The 21,502-nt window shown below is 36.5% G+C and overlaps 2 protein-coding genes, 1 non-coding gene and 1 pseudogene across 3 annotated transcripts; 2 read left to right on the top strand and 2 right to left on the bottom strand.

Annotated features, from left to right (window-relative positions):
* Window positions 1-2,061: 2,061 nt before the first annotated feature.
* Window positions 2,062-2,630, top strand: LOC120007272. The gene is made up of 2 exons (XM_038857474.1): window positions 2,062-2,521; window positions 2,617-2,630. Exons 1-2 carry the CDS (start codon window positions 2,062-2,064, stop codon window positions 2,628-2,630), a joined length of 474 nt encoding a protein of 157 aa, XP_038713402.1.
* A 3,291-nt stretch (window positions 2,631-5,921) lies between these two features.
* On the top strand, window positions 5,922-5,994 carry TRNAE-CUC. Its single transcript has one exon. It is a non-coding gene; the product is annotated as a tRNA-Glu (tRNA).
* Window positions 5,995-7,022: 1,028 nt separating this feature from the next.
* LOC120008031 (auxin efflux carrier component 5) lies at window positions 7,023-8,947 on the bottom strand. The gene is made up of 5 exons (XM_038858538.1): window positions 8,188-8,947; window positions 7,995-8,080; window positions 7,689-7,846; window positions 7,449-7,525; window positions 7,023-7,326 (listed from the first exon to the last, which is right to left on the bottom strand). Exons 1-5 carry the CDS (start codon window positions 8,853-8,855, stop codon window positions 7,254-7,256), a joined length of 1,062 nt encoding a protein of 353 aa, XP_038714466.1. The 5' UTR covers window positions 8,856-8,947; the 3' UTR covers window positions 7,023-7,253.
* A 3,076-nt stretch (window positions 8,948-12,023) lies between these two features.
* Window positions 12,024-15,610, bottom strand: LOC120006937 (annotated as a pseudogene).
* Between the last annotated feature and the right edge of the window lie 5,892 nt (window positions 15,611-21,502).

Genomic DNA, 21,502 nt, shown 5'->3' with positions numbered 1-21,502 from the left:
TATAAGCTATTTTCCTTTTGATTGATTTGGTGTTTTCTATATTAGTGTTTCAATTAGGTATGCTTAATAATTAATGCCATTTGTGGGATTTGTTCAAAATGCCATATTTCTTAGCAGAGAACTGCTTGTTGATGCACATAATCCACTAATAATACATGTTCTTGAGATAGGGATACAATTTAGTGAAACTAGCTTTTTATGTATGCTATGTTGGTTTTTTCATTTTTCAATGGTCACGGTCTTCAACTATTTTGGGTCGCCGGATTTGGTTAAGGCGTAGGTTTTCAATTTGTGGCTGGTTTGAGTTGATTCTTGGGATGATAGCGTAGTTGATATTTTTATTCTGCTATGTTTTGGTGAAGGTAATAATGACGACACCATGGAATAAGCATTCTTCATTCGGATTTTTTGATGAAAATGCTTTTGGTAGTTTATATCAGCCACCGTATTCATCAGTGAATATGACATTAATTCTGGAGATGTGTTATGGAGAGGACAACAATCTTTTTAATCAAGCAATTGCGAACAACAATTCGGAGGAACAAGATGAATATGATATGGATTTTGATGATAGTGACAATGATGATATGAACACACCTATTTCCGAGGTAAACAATCCGTCGATTTCCAGGATGTGGTTCAAGAAAATGCTGTGTACCAATCTGATATGCCATATCCAATTCTTGAATTTGGAGATATTGGTTCTTCCAGAGATGCAAGGTGTAATGATTGGGATTACAATCGTCCAGTTCAGTATGATGATATTGCAGTCAATCAGGTTTATGAAAATAAAAATGAGTTACTCCATGCGGTTAAGACTTGGCATATACAAAATAATTACCAGTACAAGACGGAACGATCTAAAAGATGTGTGGTCATATTAAGATGTGTCAATGAGCCAAATCACAAATGGTATCTTCGGGCAATGTTGAAAGAAAACTTGAATGTTTTTAAGATAACAGTTATGAAGAGTCCACATATATGCACTAATGTTTCACTACAACAGGGCCACAAACAATTAAATTCGGAATATCTATTTGAAGCGGTGTTCTCATTGGTTAAAGCTGATTTGAAGATAAACATTGCAGCTATGCAAGCATATGCCAACACCCACTTGTTGTACTCAGTATCATATTAGATGGCTTGGAATGCAAAATGAAAAGTAATGGAAAAATTATTTGGCACATTTGAAGAATCCTACAATGTTCTCCCTAGGTTCTTGCATGCTATGCAAATTTCTAATCCTGGTTTTGTAGCAAATTTTCATCATAAGGAAGTTATTGGGGGAAAGGCAATATTTGAAAGTGTTTTCTGGGCATTCGCTCTATCTATTGTTGGTTTTCAGTTTTGTAGACCATTGATAAGTATTGATGGAACTCATCTGTATGGGAAGTTTAAAGGCAAATTATTGATTGTCGTTGCATTTGATGCAGGCAATGGCCTTTTCCCTTATGTTATGCACTTGTGGATAACGAAAATAATCATAATTGGGAATGGTTTATCGATTATATTCGGACCTATGTGACGGATCACCACGGTATTTGTGTGTTATCTGATCGCCATGCTAGCATTAAAAGGGCAATGCGAGAGCAATGGCCCGAGCCACTTGCATACTGCAGGTTTTGTTCACGACACTTTGTTAGTAATTTTATGGACAAGTTCAAGGATACTGAATTGAAAAAGACAATTCGGATGATGGCAAACAAACCATCAAAGTAGAAGTTTGATTTGCGGAGGTCGAGGATGAAAACCTATCAATTAGAAGCATGGAATTATCTACAAAAAGACGAGGTTGAGAAATGGGCTTTATCATACGATGATGGGCATTAATATGTAAACATGACAACAAACATGTCAGAGATTTTCAATAGTGTATTGAAAGGTGGTAGATTTTTGCCTATTATTGCCCTAGTCCAGTTAACATTCTATCGTACAAATAAGTATTTTGTCAATCAGAGGATTGAGGCGGCAAAGTCACTATCGAAAGGTCAGGAATGGCCACCACAAATATTGGTGGATATATGTAGAGAGATTGAGAGTTTGAAGAGATAGCATGTTCGGATGTTCAACCACGATGAGCCAACATTTCAGATCACAACAAGGGTGAGGAGAACGGAGAATAATCAAGGTGGTTTAGAAAGCGATGTAGTTTTTCTTCGCCCAAATAATGAATCTTATACATGTAACATGTGGTTCTTGTATCATCGTCCGTGTTCACATGTTTTTGCTACATGTTCTGCAATGAAAATTGGATATGCTTATTTGATGGAATCGTACTTTACATTGACTGCGTATGAGAGTACATATGGACCAAGTTTCTATCCGATTCCAAATGAGAGACAATGGCCTGAGTATCATGGGCCACGAATAATACCCGATCCAAACCTCAGAAGATCAAAAAAAGGTCATCCGAAATCGACACGATTGACCAATAAAATGGATATGAGAGAGGGTGGTTCTCGATACAATTGTAGCATATGTGGTCAAAGTGGCCATAATAAGAAACACCATCAATCAGCTGGTTAAAAGTAAAATTTTTGTTTTATTTCATCTAATCTAATATAATTTAGATTACCATATTTACTTTAAATGGCTAAATGCATTGCCATTTTGCAGCTTCTGGGAGTTGACAGATGGTGTGTACTCGCGGTGGTCGTGCAGCAGCACTAGGTACTAGGAGCATAGTTTTGGCGTTGGTGGATGGTAGTGTTCTTACAATGTAGGCTGAGCATCGCTCGAAGCGTGTTTTGTGTGGACAGGTTAGTCTATTTCGTTATATAAATTTTTACATGTTATATAAATATGTTTTGTTAATATATGATATGTTGTTGTAGGATGTACGGGAGTATATAACATTTAGGCATCATCATCTATGGCCTTTAGTTGCACATGTCAGAACCTTTGTTATTCAGGTCGATTTCTATGATGTTACTCAGATTGGCCATATTAAGCTCGGAGTCGATGGACCAACAGTTATTTGGACTGGGCAGCACTAGTGCGATGAGGTGATGATACGATTACTTGGTCGCATGGCTCATAGTGAGGAGAGGACTGGCACATCTTTGCCTTTGACATGGTTATGTAGGCATTTGGATCATCTAAACCCACCTCATGTTGATGCCTCGAATGAGGTTCTTCTGTGTTATGCTAAGGTGTACATTATGGCCATGTTTGGTAGCATACTCTTCACCAGCACAACAGGAGACAACATTCCATTGATATTTCTTCCTTTATTAGAAGATCCACAGGCAATGCGAGATTTTAGTTGGGGCGATGTCATGTTGGCTTGCTTTTATCAGAATTTATGTCGATGATGTAAGTAGGGTATGAGATAGATGGGTAATTATGTGATGCTACGTCAGGTAACTAAAAACTTACCATTTTTATCCAGTTATATATCTAGATTTTATGTATTTTACATGCACAAATGTGTCAATTTATGCAGTTATGGTTTTGGAAGAGATTGCATTTGTGCATACCAGAGGTGCCTCCACTACAACCACCAGGAGAGGTTGATATTGCCTAAGCAGAGGAGCCTTTACGACCGCTTGGAGTTAGGTAATTTCACTGGTTTGTAATCCTTCACAAGTCATCGTTGTAGTTTGTTAATTAATGTAAAACAAATCATAATATAATGTTATTAGATGGAGCACTCGTCGGAGTTACAAACATAATCCTTGGCAAGTCCTCTTATTCGCAAGAGATGAGTTAGATCATCAAGCACATCACCAGGTATACTGATGAAAGTTATTAATCAATTTCTGAAAAAGGCCCTTTCAATATGACATGATTTTATTACAAGTTGAGTGGATGCCTTATACACTAGAGCGATTGACTATTGCACCAGTGGTTTGTGTTGAACGTGCTCGAGTCTGGAGGTCCGTCATTCCCCTGATATGCTTCGAGATAGTAGAGCTTTATTGCCTTGACCGTGTGATGAGACAATTCGGGCTATCTCAACATATCCCTGATCCAGTGGATACTAGTGATAAGTTACATGATATGACCAGAAGGGGTCACGGGGATGTTAATTGGGTTGACAAGAATGCTGAATGGGTAGTACAATGGGATGATCGGATCAATAAAGTAGTGCAGAAGCGGTTCCCTTATACTAGTCTCGATGCATACATGTAGTGGTATTCATCTATCACCTGTCGATCAATTACACCTGCTACTACAATACCGAGTCGACCGATATTGGAATTCGAGCCACATGGATCTAGACTACAACGAGTGGTAAGTCTTTTCTCATTTATCTACATTTACAATAGTTCTAAATTAATAATTATTGTATATTTGTTACGCAAGTGACTTTGGCATTGGCGGGGGCTAGGAGAGCTACTGCTTTTCTGAGGGATGTGGTTAATGATGCTGCTACCACTGTTGCCCACAACTAGTTCACAACATGTCGTGATATTCTTGATGAGCTTGGCGAGGGACATCGTCTTGCTGATGTTACTACCCATGATGGGGTAGGTAGACCACCAATAGTACCTAGACGTACACAAGGTCGAGCGTGCGGACGTGGCCATGTACACAGTAATCACAGCTCACGCAGGAAGCTCCGACACCATCCTCTACCCCTAGCACTTGGCCGCCACGTACTAGACGGAGGACTAGCATATAAACCGTGTTCATTGTATTCCATAGCTGTAGTTTGGTAATGAATTAGAAACTAGACTTGGTACGTGATGTTATATGATGCCATATTGTTGATTAAATATGACTCTTGCTCAGATTTTGGTTTAGTTCCAGTTATTTATACAGGTTTTTTTCCTGGTTCTTAGAAACAGCCGTGAGCTGTTCAATTCTCAATTGAATGATACTTTCATAAATGGCGTCATTTATATTTCTCTTAATGACGTTGTTTTTATCAGCGTCATTCTTCTTTTGTCTATATTGAAGCTGTTAACATCAACGTCTTTATCTAAATTTATGATAACGTCATTCTAAACAACGTTTTCTAATTTAAAAAACATTTACACTTAGTGACATTGTTTAAAACAACGTCGTTATTGATGACGCCATTCAAAACAGCATCAAATGTCATTTGGGTAAATAAAACGAAGGAAGCGTCATTGTGGTATTTAAAATATGTCAGAAGGCTCGTACGGGAAAAAAAACTTTTTAAATGTTTTTGAATTTTCCATGTAGACATGTCTAGGTGGCATGCCACCTAGATTTTATAAACTTATGGATGAATAAGTTATGAATAAAAGTGTCATTACCAGTTAGTTTCATGTCAATAAACTGGGGATGATGGACCACGGTCAACTTGTTAAATTTGTCAAAGTAGACAAATTTAGTTTCATGTCTATGAACTCGGGATAATGGGCCACTTGAACAATTTATTTTTTTTTTTTTTTGCAACTACGTACACATGGGTCGAATTCATATAAATTGTCCATAAGCCATTTACGGTCCTAACATCAACACAAGCCCACATCAAAGCCATTCCCCTCCAAACATACTGAGTCAACAATGGTGACTCGGTCACCATGTTCTTCCCTACCTGACAATAGCTGTCTGTGCCGCTGTGGTTGGGGCAACCTTTAGGGGGCGGCAACCCCCTTAGTGGCGAAGCCACTATCAAGGAGTTCCCACAAAAAAAAATGTGAAGTTGTGAGATAGAAGTTGTGAATGTATTTTATGTGAACCATGTGCATGTGTTTTCTAGTGTTCAACTTGAGGAGTTCATTGGCAGAGTAGGGTTTTGCAGACTCAATCTGATATGCTTGGTGCCATGAGAAGAGAATATATTCTGTGTCGCGTGTGATCTGTATTATAAATATGACTATATGAGAATCTAATGAACACAAGTGAAATTGTTTTTTAGCATTTTCGAATCGTTAAAATGGCTAATAGTCAAAAAGATCTACAATCCTAAAAGAAACTGTTAGAAATGGGCCATTATTTAGCGATCCGTTGTAGTCTAGTTGGTTAGGATATTCGGCTCTCACCCGAAAGACCCGGTTTCAAGTCCCGGCAACGGAATTTATCTTTTACCGTAAGTTTTTGTTCCTTTATTTCTTTATATATATATAATATAATATAATATAACATTACAACCAAGGGTTCATGCCAATTGAGATTGTGGGGGATTTTTTCTGCTTTATATATATATGATACAACAGTACAACCAAGGGTTGATGTCAATTGAAATTGTGGGGGATTGAGAATGGGAGGTAGTCTAATTGGTTAGGTTGTCTGTCTAGGACCTTGAGGCATCTCACCAAGAGGGTTGGGATTTGAGTAATTTTTATTCGTTGTGATGGTCTTCATGCCCCTCGGGCATGACTTAGTATGTATGTAGCCTATGAGCAAAAAAAAAAATTGTGGGGGATTTTTTTTGCCCTTGTGGGGTCCACACCACATCCAAGGAATTGTCCGCTCCTACCACCTGTGCACCGATTAGTCCAATCCCTCATAAGGTACGCCTGCTAGCAAGAACGTCAATCTAAGAGCAAACATATGGGCAATTGCTTTGCCATGCCCACATCCCCGTCACATCAAAATGATGTCATTATATTGGTATTGTCGAAGCATGTATGTTTTTTATGGCCCACTAAAAATTCTTCAGATCTAGTTAGACCATATCATTCTATTGTATATTGCTAATTTAAAAAAACTACTAATACCATTTAACATCTAACATTCCATATTAATTGGGAGTTGAATGAGGGCCACGTTTTGAGGTCTCAAACATTATTCATAATGCAAATGGAGATGTGATGATTAAGATTTGATTAAGTCCACGGAACCTACGAATGGGTTGTAATCGGCTGCTAAGCTTGCCAAGATCAGGCCTTGACCCATTTTCTTTTGGTGGAAGCCTTAAACCAAAAAAATCGAACTGGTTCGGCCCTTTCGGGGATGGGAGGGGTCCCAATCTCAGACTGTACTAAGTATAGGCAATTAGGCATGCATAACCAAGCCCGTTCGCCAATAAACGTAGATAATAAGTCAAATTAATCAACAAGATTTTCTTTATTATTATTATTATTATTTATGACATAGGAACCTTTGGTCACTACTCTTCAGGTGTCTATTGGGTCAACCTATGAGCTCGCGCAATTAACAATACAAGATAACATCACTATTTGTAGTGAAGCCAGTAAGAAATATGGAAGCAATAATTAATTTAGTTCCAATAGTTTCCAAACCAAGAAGAGGAGAAGAGAAAAGAAGAGAGGAGAAAGGAAAAGAACAAAAGAGTGACTGAGTCTGGGTGTGGCCAAGTTTTTCAGAGAGGATCAATGTACGAACTCCAAGATAGCAAAATATGCTATCAACACTGGAAGAGATACCATCATCCCGAATATCACCCTGCAAACATGGTATATATATATATATATATATATATATATATATATATATATATTAATTCAGAGAACTCAAAATAAATTCAACCACTTAATTCAAAGTGTTTTTTGTTAATTATTACTTACGCTGTGCTAATCACTTGTGCATGTAAACCATATTCTTTGGCAAAGATGAAAGATGTTATGGATTGTGGCAGTGCTGCCTGCAAATAAATAAAATAAATGAAAGAACAATTAAGATTTTCTTTTTCTTTTTTGTGTGGAGAGAGAACGAAGAAGACCTAACATATATATATATATATATGTATGTATATATATGTGTGTATATATGTATATGTGTGTGTGTGTGTGTGTGTATGTATATACCTGTATAATGGCAACACGTAAGACATCACCATGCAAGCCAACAGCAATGGAACCAATAGCCATAGCTGCTGGTCCAGCTATGAACCTTAACACCATCCCAATCACTGCTAAACTTGTTCCACAGGCTATCACCTTTTCTTGTAATGCCATGAAAATCCCTGCACCATCCAATTTTTACATTTATACACACACACACACACACATATATATATATATATATATATATATATATATATATATATATATATATATTCATGACTAAATATGTTCAAAAATAATATTATAATACATTTAAATTGGTCTCACCCATACTAAACATGGCAGTGCCAGTCCCAGCTTTTGACATGATCAAAACAGATCCTTCCATCAAGCTAGGTGTTTCAATATGCCACCTAATTAAACAAAAAAAAAAAGCATATATAATAATATCTAAATCAAAATATGAAATATTAATTTCAGAAAAAGAAAGAGAAAGAGATTAATTTATTCTTTCACAAACCTGTTAGCTATAAAAGCCCAAACAATCCCAATGATACAAGCATACGAGTTTGGATTCATAGCCATTTTCAGCCAAACCTTCTTCATCAAAGACCAAAATGAAGGCCTAGTAGCAATTGTGTTGCCTTCGTCCACATCCTTCTCTACATCCTCACCACGATTAGTATTCGTATTCGAAGAAGAAGAGGCGTCGATCCCTGTTCGTCGGAATTCTAAGACGAACAGGAGAACCGTGAGCCATATGATGCCTTGGATCACCGATGCTTGGACCACAAGATCCACCCCCATTGCACCATACATGGCTTTGATCAAAGGCACACCAACAACTAGGGTATTCGTCAAAGTGCATAACGAGAAACTCGTAATGGACCAACAATAGCTTCCTTTGCTACTACATTTAGCCCAGAAAGCAAGCACCACGACAATGATAACCTTCGATATTACATCGGCGGCGATGAATTTGTAATTCATCTTGAAAGGATCGATATGGGTTGTGAACTCGAAGGTGAAAAAAGGGAGTGTGAAGAAACAAACAAGACGGTTTATGGCTCCACACTGATCAGGTGTAAATATGTTCCACCATTTCACAGAACCATAACCTAACATTAATGCAACATAGAGTGGAAACATTGCAACCACCACATTATAAACATCTCCCCACCCTATCATCTTCAAACCCTAATATATATATATATTCTCTTTCAATTCCAAACCTTAACTAATACTCTAAATAGTTGAAGGTTTCAATAGCGCTATTTGAGAGGGTGTATTGGTTTGTGTTGGAATGAATAGAGGTTGTATAGGTATTTATAACCAACACTATATGCATGCAAAGGAAAGACCAAATTGAATTTTTTTTTCTCTTATTATTTTGTTTGGTTGTATAGAATTCTATCCTGTTGATTCATCTCGAATGGTCTTGAATTTTCAATTTTTTTTCTTTAGTGCTTTGTGAATAGAGGTGTGTTGTTGCTTTCACTAATTAAAGAAAAAAAAAATTCAAGTTATGGTCAGCAGTTTTGTATAGAATAAGGAATGAGGTCCAGCGATTATTCCACCCACCATTGCAAATAGTTAGGGTTTCTGAGGTGTATTATTGTTTAATATTCCTAGCATTTTACACTAAAGTAGTGGATCATTGATGAATGAGATAAGCAAAGCATATATTTAACAACTTTCATATATATATATATATATATATATGGGTTCCATTAATACAAGAGTGTTGAGATAGTGACAATTAAGTGTCATGGATTTATAGACAATTAAAGCACTAGCAAATTAAATCTGAGGCACATAGAATAAATTCCATCTAGAATTATATCTATGCTTGTCTTGCTAACTATATGCATTGTTTTTTTTTTAACCAATAATTCCACAGCTCAACATGTCTACCGGATAGTTGGACCTGCTCTAAATTAGGGCCGTCAATGCAGCCTATCCATTGCTGTAAGCTATAACCTATACAAAGTCCATTCATGCCTTCCATTCTCCACTCACTAATACAGCATTATTCCTCTTCAAGATTTGATGGGATGTGAAATAGCATAATTCTGTGACATTAATTTCAGTCATCCAACTAAAAAAGAATTAAAATGAACTGTTTTCCAATATTGGTAGAGCTGAGCTACTTTGGTTAAATGTGTGTGATTGGATGATCTTAGTTGGACTGATGGAATGACAAGCATGTCTGGAATATATGTACATATATATATATATATGTTCTTCATGTCTAACGGACAAAGTAGCTTTTGTTTCATTCCACTTTTAATCTATTAGTTATCTGTGTTATTCATGTCTAGTGTGTACATTTTCAATTTTTGTCTTTAACCCTGCTTCAAAGCTTTGAATAGAATATGTTGTTGCCTCCACAACTCTAACTAACCAGTCTCTATATACATATATATGTATATATATATTATTGGTGATTGATGATTCATGATAAAAGTAGGTCACTTGGTGTTTTTTTTTCTTGCCATGTATATATACATAGAAGAAGGCGCACATTAGAGTGACACAATAGATAATAAATATTCACGTTTCATGGAGTTGAAGGTCATCAACTTATCATATATAGTAGGAATAAATAAGGTTATATAAGAGGTGTACATTTTTTCCCCATAAACTATGTATAAGTACTCTTAAATATATAGTTAAATGCATATAATATAATGGCGAATTAGGCTGCTCTTATGCCACCGTTGGGTAATTAAAATAAAATAAAATAAAATACATATTAAAAGTACATGAATAATAACACTCCTTCAACGTGCATGTTGATTGTTGTCAAAGATGTCATCTTCATATAGAGTAGAAGGAACCTTTTAACAAGTGTAAAGTCATAAAATTGATTAAAAAGGTCAATGGAGTTTACCTTTGACAAGCTTACATATCAGTTGGAACTCCATGACATATACACACACACACATATATATTCAAAGGTTACGCTTGAAACTCCATTATATATAAACCATCATCAAAGTGACAAAGTGTAATTAACCCGATATTGCGATTAGTGGTGCATAGAGCATATACCTAATATTTGATGTTTTGCTACGTACATGACACATGTCCTATCTCTTAACATTAAAATTGTTGTCAACAAAAATTATACTATTAGATAATCCAAGCCAAACACATCAAAGTATTGTCTTTAATAATTTAGTCATACAAAAGCTTTCTTTGGATGTAACTAGTGAAAGCTTGTTAGCTGTTCTCCACGAAAATCAAGTGAATGAAAAGAAAACCCATATGGGAATTTTTCAGAAATTCCCATAATTTAAGAGAGAGAGAGAGAGAGAGAACAAATGCTAGTTGTAATAACAACATCTCCTGAATAATATGTATGTGGGCATGGGTACCAGGTACAGGGCATCTCTATCTTACTTCTCAACTGGCCTATATCTGAATCTTCTCAACTATATATTCTCTCTTTTTCACACCTCCAAAAACTTAAAAAAGTTCATTTGTAAATTCTTACTTTATCAGACGTGTGCACCAAGTAAGGCATAGTCGGTCCTTGATCCTCACTGGACATCAGGAATTCAGGATTGAAGAATATGTAAGAGGCATTTTTCAAAGATTTTCGTCTTATTGCATGGTATTTTATGGTTTATAAATTGAATATAAAAGGCTGAGTCGTCATCATGATTGGACTTGTCTGGACGTTAGTGTTCAGGAATACATTCACAGTAGTCGCTCATTATACATCTCTAATTCTGAGGCTTCTGATGCAATCTTATGCCTCTCACAGTTCCTTTTGTCAGTGACATCCGATAATAAAGTTCAACCAAGAATTATTCTCCTTTTCCTGGACCTGAAAATAGAGAGCAAACCCATCGGGGATGGCCTCACCTACAGGCCTGCCAACATGGTCTGGCTCTTTCTAAAACACAAGGCCAATAAACGTCATAACACGTCTGGCCTAAAAAATGATATTGAAGAAACTGTTACTCTGGCAATGAAGGAATGTTGTGCGGAAAAGGATGTTGACGATCAATGCAAAAAACTAATGCGAAAAATAGAGAAATCGAAAACAAAATCAATCACACACAAAAGATAACGAGTAACTTGGTTCGACCAATCTTACCTACGTCCACAGGTGACGTTGATAAATTTTATTGATGATCTCCTCTCTAAATAAAAGGATTCATACTCTCTCTCATTCTTAGGGTTTTTACAATAAGAATATTTATAGTGAGTTTAGAGGTTACGGACGATGATCAAAATATCTTTATTAAAGTTATAACCAATTACAACAGGGATGTAGTAGAACACAAAACTACAGGGTCCCTTCATTATTCAACAGTACAAGAGCATTACACATGAGGAAGTCTATTTGAACCTCCAAATCCCCACAAAGGATACATAAACATTCAAAATTTTCATACACAGAACAACATAGACAAGGCAAACAATTCAGTTTTGTATCTCAGATACAAGGGTTTCTATGGATCGATTTGCAGAAATAAAGGCTGCATAACCAAGCACCCCAACTAAAACATCGTCGCTTTCATCCTCAGTTACCCATACATGGGTTGCTCTGTGGGACAACATCTGAGCCATGACTGCAGCCAACGAGCTTGTCATTTTGATTGTCAAGGGTGCACTTCTTCCCCTATACATGCTCCGACTCATGCCTAGGGCTGTGTTTGTCGAACTAAAGCCAATACTTCTGCTACTGAACTTCTTCGGCCGCATTGATCCAGACACATTCCTTGCACTACTATCACCAACTGCAGAATCAACTGAAAAATCGGGGAATGATCTTGAGGTCACGTTATCCTCAACCCCCTGACAACTGGCCGACCAAGAGATTGGTTAAAGCACAGGTTGCAACCAAATAATTACATTTCCATAGTTTGGATGCTAAGATCTCTCCTATGATCATATACTGACCATCTGGAGTGGGCTCCACAACAACCACCGCACTGGGATCTCCTGGCGGCCGTTTTGTAACTTCAATAGCTGGGAGGGAGGCTTCAACGAATTGATAGTTCGGGTTGATGGCTCCCAGAGAGGAGATGGATGAAAGGGGAATAGTGGAGCTAGAGCGCCAAGACAATCAATACGGAAGCGAATAACATTCTCTCTAGAAAGGCAGCAGAATTTGTCACGGATAGAAGTGGAAGCCGAAGGCCAGTTGATGTTGGCAGTCAGGTTACCGTTGCTGCTAGAGGTATCAATGTTTTTGAGCCACCTCCCATGGTATAGAACTGAGAAACGCTTGCTCATGCCTTTCCATACCACACTCTTTGGAACAAGAAGACGCCTAACTCCTTGCTTCATCATCTCCAGCGCATCTATCAATCTTGCATCAGAACAAGAAATCGTAATCACCATTAGCACTAGAAGCAAAATCATTTAGTAGAGTGAACAAATTAGTACATTGATCTGGGAAAATGAAAAAAAAAAAAAAAAACAAAAAACACTATTACATCTCTATATCCTTCAATCTTTTTTCATCTCCTATGTGGCCCATGAGGTAAATCGATTTCACTGATCAGCAGACTGCCATCTCATTTTCAACCCTCTCAAAGTGAAAACAATATCTACAAAAATTATAGCTATTATTGCCAAAAAATGTGGTTTCATTAAGCCATTCTCAACATGTAGATTATTATGAACCAAAGGTTGCCCTCCTCGCTATAGGTACAAATGGAAGCTCCACATTGTAAAGTTAATCAATAAATAATTAACAACTATAGTCCAATAGCAACAAATCCTGGTCTAGGAAATCAGATAAACATATATTGACAGATCGTAAACGACCGATTTTCATTACAATCGATAACATACAATGCATTTTCAAGGAAAAAGCAATAATCATGTTTAATCAGCTTATCCTCAACAAGGAGCCACGGCCACACTAAATATGAAAGCATATAGGAGAGTCAACCTATAGTAATTTTATTGTAGGCTGCATTGCACCCTGTAAAAATTAAGTGAACAGACAGCCAAACAAGAACTTCTCTTCTTTCACCCATATGACAAACTAAAACTTAGTTCCAGCACATGACCTAGATGGCCAGATAGCTTACCAAAGAAAGCATTATATAATTGTGAAACTAAAAAAGCAATAATCATGTTTATCAGCTTATCCTCAACAAGGAGCCATGGCCACACTAAATATGAAAGCAGAAATAAGGATAGTCAACCTAAAGTAATTTTATTGTAGGCTGCATTGCACCCTGTAAAAATTAAGTCAACAGACAGCCAAACAAGAACTTCTATTCTTCCACTCATACGACAAACTAAAACTTAGTTCCAGCACATGACCTAGATGAACAGAGAGCTCACCGAAGGAAGCAATATATAATTGTGAAACTGAAAAGAAATCACAAAAAAAAAAAAAAAAAATCGGCTGATTTAAAATGTTTCCAACAAATTTTTTTTCCCTACAATAGGCTCTATTAGGATAGAACACCCTACTGGAATTGAACAACCCACAAAAAAATAATATGGTTGATACGGCATGAGGCCTCTACTCTTATCACTATTTGGCTAGAGAAGCACCTGAGAATCTTTTCTTTAAATTATAACCAACCACTTATCTTACCTGAAAAAGTTCTCTTACCAATGAATGAAAATCACTGACAAACATTTATAAAAAGCTTGAAAGATTTTTCTTATATCCAAAACTTTAGTAACTTCAGTCTACCAAGTACTGATGGCATTAAGCAAAAGAATCATAATTTAAAAGTTATCACTTCAACAGTTTATGAATGAATATGCATCTCTTCATTTTGCTCACTTTTAATTCTCTATGCCTTCCAGTAAGGACAATAAGCAACAATCCATGACTGCTATACTTATCAACAACAGAAATCTTTGACAGCCAAATTACATGCTATTCACATGAAAGCCACTTTTCACTATAGAGATCTAGTTGAGCCTCCGTAAATTCGTGAAAGAAAATTAAAATGATGCTCAGTCCAATGCTTTCCTTGCAACGCTTAAATCACAGCAGAAATCAGAGACAAATCTATGTGCATACATACACATGCATACATATAAGAGAGCATCTCATCTACGCATTGATTCATCACCAGAACATATATAACAATCACAAGTATAAAACAATCTGTTACAGAACACGACGAAGGTGTATCAAAGCAATCATATCATCCCATCATAAGTTCCAAATGACTCGTCACCCGGGCATGATTCACTTCCAAATGACTTGTCACCCATGCATGATTCAGTCATCATGCTTATAAAATCACATGGGTGGTTAAAATTCTTGAGAAATTAAATTTTCCTATAACATTTCGCCCCTCAATACCAAATAAAACAATCACAAGCATCAAACAAATAAAAAAGCAGCAATATGTGGGCTTTGCAAAATGCTCAAATCATCTCATCATCATTTCCGATATAATAATCATAACACAGGGCATGACTAAATCATACACGCAGAATTACCGCCAAATTGGGAACCTGTGACCCCTAACTCGCAATCAAGTAACTCTATCAGTGGGCCAAGGTTTGCCCTCAATCCTCATACATCATACAGTCATACTCATAACAAAATCCAGCTAAAAGGAATCTGGAATTCTTCAAAGCAAAAAGATAAAGAAACACAAGAAGAGCCAACCTTGTGCCAGGATCAACCAATCTCAATAGAGAATAGATAGAACAACCACCTCTGAGACGGGGGTTTTCAAGGCCTTCTCATGATCATCCAGGCACTCATCCCTGGCCAAGAACGCAACAATATCTAGAGAATTCAGGATACCCACAAACCTCTGCTGCCTCATTTCACAGTGCTCCACCATACCAACAAGTGATGGTATACCACACTCCGTGGACTCTCCTATTGCCGGAATAGCTGACTCCACCGTCTCCATCTCTTAGGATTCCACCAACTCAGGCTTCCCCACCGTCAGATCGCCCACCACGCGGGACAGAAATACCGAGGCCATAGAAAATCTCTAGTTTGGTTTCCGAGAAAAGAAAATGGAAGATACAATAAGAAATAAACATAAATACATTCAATTATTATTAAAATTATCTTAATAAGAATCGTATGAACATCGTTACCTCAAATCAGATGAATGCCCCAAAAAATATTAATCAATAAATTCTTTCCTGCTTTATTTTCCCGGGGAAGTATAGGGTCGGAGAAGGTGATTGATTTTTCAGGAACCAAACCGAACATGGGATGTCTGACCGGAAAAGAACCGGCATTGAAAGGAAAGTTATAAGAGGGAGTGAAGAAGAATGAGGAGAAGGTGAAGGCCAGTAAAAGGTAATAATCTGTGGAGGATCACAAGAGAATTTTCCATTCTTGTTGTTGCTTCTGGCTAATGAAGAAATAGAAACTGAGGCCCATCAAAGTCCAAAGATCTCTCCAACTCAAATTCTCCAACTATTGACTGTCTTTGTGTCGCAATGATGAGATTAATTAGAAGGGTTTTTACCCATAAGAACAAAAAGATTAAAAGTTGTATTCAAATAAGGATAATTTAAAAAAAAAATTGTAAAAAAAGCAAAATCTATGAACTCATAAAAATATCTTCCCTCCTTTTTCTTTCTTTCTTCTTCTTCCTCCTCCTTTCTTGCTCCACCATATTGGAAATTGATCGTCCGTTCATCATTTTCAACAAGCCAACTACCAAAATGAAGCTCTAGGTCAGTCCGATCAAAACCCAATCATCACCCACAGTCGATTATCAATTGAGTTGTCGAAAAAGCTTCATAAAATCACAGCCACCGTTTGAAAAAGAGTTAGATCCGACCAATACGGCCAAAGCCGGCAACTATCAACGCCCTAAAGCCTAAATCGACTCCACGGATCAAGGCGCATTACCTACGAGGTTTTATTGTTTTTTCGAACTCTTTTTTTCCTTCTGAAATCAGATCTGAATCTGCAGATATAATATCTGTTTCGGATCTGTTCTAATATATTATCTGTTTCGAAACTTCAAACAGATAACATTTCATTAAAGATAGATAACATTTTTACAAGACAGATGACATTATGACAGATATCAAATTAATCGAAACATATAACATATCACCTACAGTCTATAGATCCCAAAAAACCACGAAAATCACCACAGAAAATGTCAAAATGAATGGTGTGATGACAAATCGAATGAAAACAACAAGATCTATAGGTCCCGTGGTGAGTATGAGTAGATCTAGTTCGAATACAATAAAAATCGGGATGAAAAATCAATAAAAAATGACATATAACTCTCGAATAAGCCATGAGGGACGGAGAAGAAGCTTCCGATGACAGAGACCAAGCTTCCGGCAGAGGTCAGAGATGAATCATGTGCAGGAGGCATGTGCCATGTTTGATGATGAAGATGAGGGTATTTTAGACAATAAAACTATATATTTTAACTTTTTATCTTTTTTGAAATATTAGTTCAAACTACATGAATTTTATGGAATAAGACTTTTAAGAGTGTCATTGTTGGAACAAAACTCTTCAATAAGGGATTAATATTTAATTTTCCCTAGAATTGCCAAGAATTGAAAGAGAGAACCATGGAAGGGGAGAGAGAGTTTGCCGAGTTGTGGATGAGATTGACAAGAAAATTGAACTTTTGACAATTATTGGTATATGTGGGGACCTACTTATGGGCCGATCATTTTAAAACTACGGCACACTTTGGACCCATTGTCTGGAAGCTTTCCTAAGTGACCCAATTCCAGTAGGGTGTTAATATTTACACCCCTCCAATATGACTTTGCCTATGTAATCTAGTCATACACATGCAATGAACTCATGTGTTGTCTTATCATGTCTTATCTTGTTTTGTCTAAATTGGACTCTTTTAAGTTTTACATGCGCATGGATATATATATATATATAAATTGGACTCTTCTAAGCTTTACATGCTCATGACATCTTTACATGCACATGACATATTTCTTTTCACTTAGAAGAAAGGGACTCATCGTATGACGCAAATATGTGTCTTAATTTGTTAACGTTTACACCTGTAGGGAGTCGTCAACTTTAGTTTCGGGAATATATTCTCTATTTTCAAGGAATATATTCTATGTTAAAGTGTGTCTCTTTAGGTTTCATCAGACCTGTGTGCATTATGTATTAGTTTGTATATACATAGAGATGGTTCTTCTTGACAATATACATACCAGCAGAAGATATGAATTTGGATCAACTGAGGATTTGGGCCAATGATCTACAATTTTCAAGTGGTTCAAGTGATCAGGTAAATATACAATTCTTTAATTATTTGAAGAAATATTTTTTATTAGTTGCAGATGCTCAAGTGAATGTATATTGTTGTCAGGATGATATTCTCAAAAACGAAATAAAACAAGAAGATGAAAATGTTATAAACGAATTTTCCACCGACATCGTATGATATTTAACTCAATTCCAATTATGTTTTTTTTTGTCAATTTTTATTAAAAAGTTGTTAATTTCTAATAGAATTAATACATTTTCGGGTATTCAATTTGCGCCAAACTCTAATTGATTGAATTCAAAATACTAGACGCAATTTAGGATATATCATTGCCATTAAACGGTCAGAAACTAATCTAATCGGGAAGAGTCCTAGACTATTGTTCCAATGTGATTTAAGGATGTCAGAGAAGTTTGCTACAAATGCGGATGTCGACTTCGTACGAGCTATGGACTGCCATATGCGCACGAGCAAGCAATATATTTGAACGATGGTCATCCCATACCAATTGATTCCATAGATAAATTTTGAAGGAAACTTGACTTATCACTGTGTGTGTCTCTTCAAGATGATGACATTGATTGTGACGTCGGGCTGCAAGTGTTCACAAAACATTTTAGACAACAATCAAGGCATGGTAAATTCAGTCTTTTAAGGAAGTTGGGGGAGATAATCACACCATCAACAACTTCAATTCGTGAACTTGCTGTTAAGACAAACACTCGTGGACGCCCCTCCTCAAAAAAAAGGTTGCAACAAATACTCGTGTTAATCCGTCTGCGTTCTTGTTTGTTGAGCATGATTCCCTTCATTCTCAGGAACCAACCAGAAACAGTTATTCGTTAGGAGGCCTTGACTTGAAGAACAGAGATGACATATCCACTCGTGCTAATACAACTACATTTGAGCTTGTAAAGCCATATATTTTCCAATTCCAGGAACCAACAAGACATAGTTGCTCCTCTGTTTACAATTACTTTGTACATGCCTATGTTCGTCAGTTTCTACCTATATTGCACCCTTACATTATGCATGTACAAGACGTAAAACCTGATGGAAATTGTGACTTTCGGGTGACAGTTGTCTGTCTTGGTCTTCACAAAGATGCATGGGCAAATATTCGGTATGACTTAATAGAAGAGCTACACATATTCAGTACACAATATGTTGCAATATTTGACAGTGATGACCAATGGACTCGTGTTTACAACTCACTGAACTTCTTTGCATTAGATAGAGGAGCATCGATTAAGCATTGGATGACTATGCCAAACATGGGTCTCTTGATTGCTTCGAAGTTCAATGTGATATTACACATTTTAAGTGCTGCACAAAGCTTGACGTATTTGCCACTTCGATCTGCTCCATCACCATCGGATCAACATGTTGCTATCGCTATCGGGTACGTAAATAATAATCACTACGTCCAGGTTGCATTGACAGAGGGTTACCCAATGCCTCCCATTATGCCTCAATGGGTTCACTTCAGGCATGATTGTGCAGCTGTGTGGGCTACCCCGTATGCGGAGCGAATTGATACGTACATGCAGTATATGTGTCCTAGGTTTCCTTCTGAAACCATTGCGTTGGAAGATTAGGAATGTAACATGTGTTAATATGTTTGTATAAATTTGTTTTAAATATTCAAACTTTTGTGTTATTAGTATTAAGTAGTTATAATTCAGTGTTTTAGAATTTAATACGGAGTTTAGAATATAAGGTTTAAAATTTAAGATTATTTTTGACTTAATTAATTATATTTTAACATTACCCCAACACAAAAAAAAATTCTTAAAAAAACTTGGCAAATAATTATGTCTAAAAGTAGAGTTGTTTTTTGCTAATTAACAATTATTAATTAATTAATTAGTGCTATAACAAGTGATGATATATTGTGGGTGTATCAAAAAAAATTATTTGGTCAATAATTATCCTGTCATGTGTGAAGGCACTTGCTGGGAACCAAGAATGACCTAATTAGAACTCTCCACGTGACAAAGAGTTGTTAAAGCAAAATTTTAGAACTTTATTGATAATTTCAACGAATCATCCTTGATGCATTTGCTTATCTCTGTCAAATCCTAGCATTCATCAGGGGAACATTAGTCTTGGGCAGGTCTTGGGCAGCGTGAGAAGCCTTAATTGGGATATAGAGTGGGTATTTCAAGTAAATAGAATGAGTGTATTTAGAAAGTCCCATTCCGGTAGTGCTTGAGCCGATAACCCAGTGATCCGGAATCAATAATCCAAAAACCAATAACCCTATTCCCGATAACCCTTAACAGCCTAACAGGATTATTCGCAATGTTTTAAACATCGGATTTCAAGGCCACCAGCAACCGATTTGATCGGTCGAATGGTATGATTTAATTAATTAATTTTTTTGATAATTTATAGTAAATTATAAATTATTAGAAAATTTGAAAAATACTATAAATTAAAATCAATCCAAATAAAGTAATAAATACAATATAAAACTCTGGATATCAAATTAAACACAATATTATCAAACTCAATCTCAAAGTAACAAACATCCTTATAAGAAAGTTCAACACAACCACATAAATTATAGTCTAAGGGCCAGTTTGAATGACATTTTTTGGCAGCATTTATACTACTTGTTAGTATAAATGTTGCAAGTCATCCAAACAATAATTTCATGACACTTATTCCAATGGCTTTTTTTAGAGCATTTATACTACTTATAAAATGCTCCAAATTTGTACAATTTCACAAATTTTAACCAACTTTTTCCTATTTTGTCCCTGATATGCCAATTATATTCATATAATTGTGCATCCTTCTACATGAAATCTTGCATTGTTTAAGAGTTATTTTGGACTATATGCTGCTTAAAGAGTGTTATTTGCGCATTTCAGGTGCCGGGGCACAAATGGAAGAAAAGTAGCTGTATGGATAGGAAAGAGCAAGAATTGGAACCAGAGAGCAGAACCGATCAATCGGATTATGGTCCGATGAATCGGACATCCATGGAGCTGAGCCAGACAGATGAGAATTCCAATCGATCGGACCATAATCCGATCTATCAGTCAGGTTCGCGAGACGATTCTGAAGTTTTGTAAAAGGCACGAACTTGCCCTAAACCCCAAATGGTCCCATTCAAAACGGCACAAACTTATTAGAAGAAACGACTGGATGGTTGTTAGGGGTATAAAAGCTTAGATTTTTAGGGTCTTAGGGACTTTTCCCTTTTTGAGCAAAACCAAGGGCTTTGGGAGCTTCTCGACAGCAGCCATTGGCGCAAGCGCAAGGGGGTTAAAGAGTTTTCCTTCTTTTCTTCTTTGATCTTGTATTTAATGTTTGCTATTTTGGATCTTATGCTGTATTCCTTAGTTATGAGGAACTAATCCTCTAACTAAGGGTCCTAATGAAACCCTTCTTTGAAGATTAAATGAAATTGGTTTATTGTTCTTGAATCTCTTTTTATGTTGTTGATTTTCTGTGGATATGCTTATTGCTTTCAAATGCTTGATCACCATTTGAATGATTTCTAGTCTAGGTTGAGACCGGAAGGATAAACCTAGGGTTGCAAGAATCCATAGAAAACATAGGTTGTATGAACTATAGGAATATAGGTTCATGACTTATGCAATCACTAATTGATTCCCATTATGCTTAAGGGAT

The sequence above is a fragment of the Tripterygium wilfordii genome, chromosome 10, assembly GCF_013401445.1.
Source record: "Tripterygium wilfordii isolate XIE 37 chromosome 10, ASM1340144v1, whole genome shotgun sequence".
NCBI lineage: Eukaryota > Viridiplantae > Streptophyta > Magnoliopsida > Celastrales > Celastraceae > Tripterygium > Tripterygium wilfordii.
The sequence above is the reverse complement of the archived record's forward strand: the minus strand, read 5'-3'. Positions and strand labels throughout refer to the sequence as shown.

What these genes read in the sequence shown, in the direction of transcription:
- LOC120008031 (XM_038858538.1), bottom strand. Translation starts at nt 8,855, where the DNA reads ATGATAGGGTGGGGAGATGTTTATAATGTGGTGGTTGCAATGTTTCCA. An exon ending in TGGGCTTTTATAGCTAACAG is followed by an intron (nt 8,081 to 8,187) that starts GTTTGTGAAAGA and finishes TTGTTTAATTAG; the next exon opens with GTGGCATATTGAAACACCTA. An exon ending in GCACAAGTGATTAGCACAGC is followed by an intron (nt 7,327 to 7,448) that starts GTAAGTAATAAT and finishes CCATGTTTGCAG; the next exon opens with GGTGATATTCGGGATGATGG.
- LOC120007272 (XM_038857474.1), top strand. Translation starts at nt 2,062, where the DNA reads ATGTTCAACCACGATGAGCCAACATTTCAGATCACAACAAGGGTGAGG.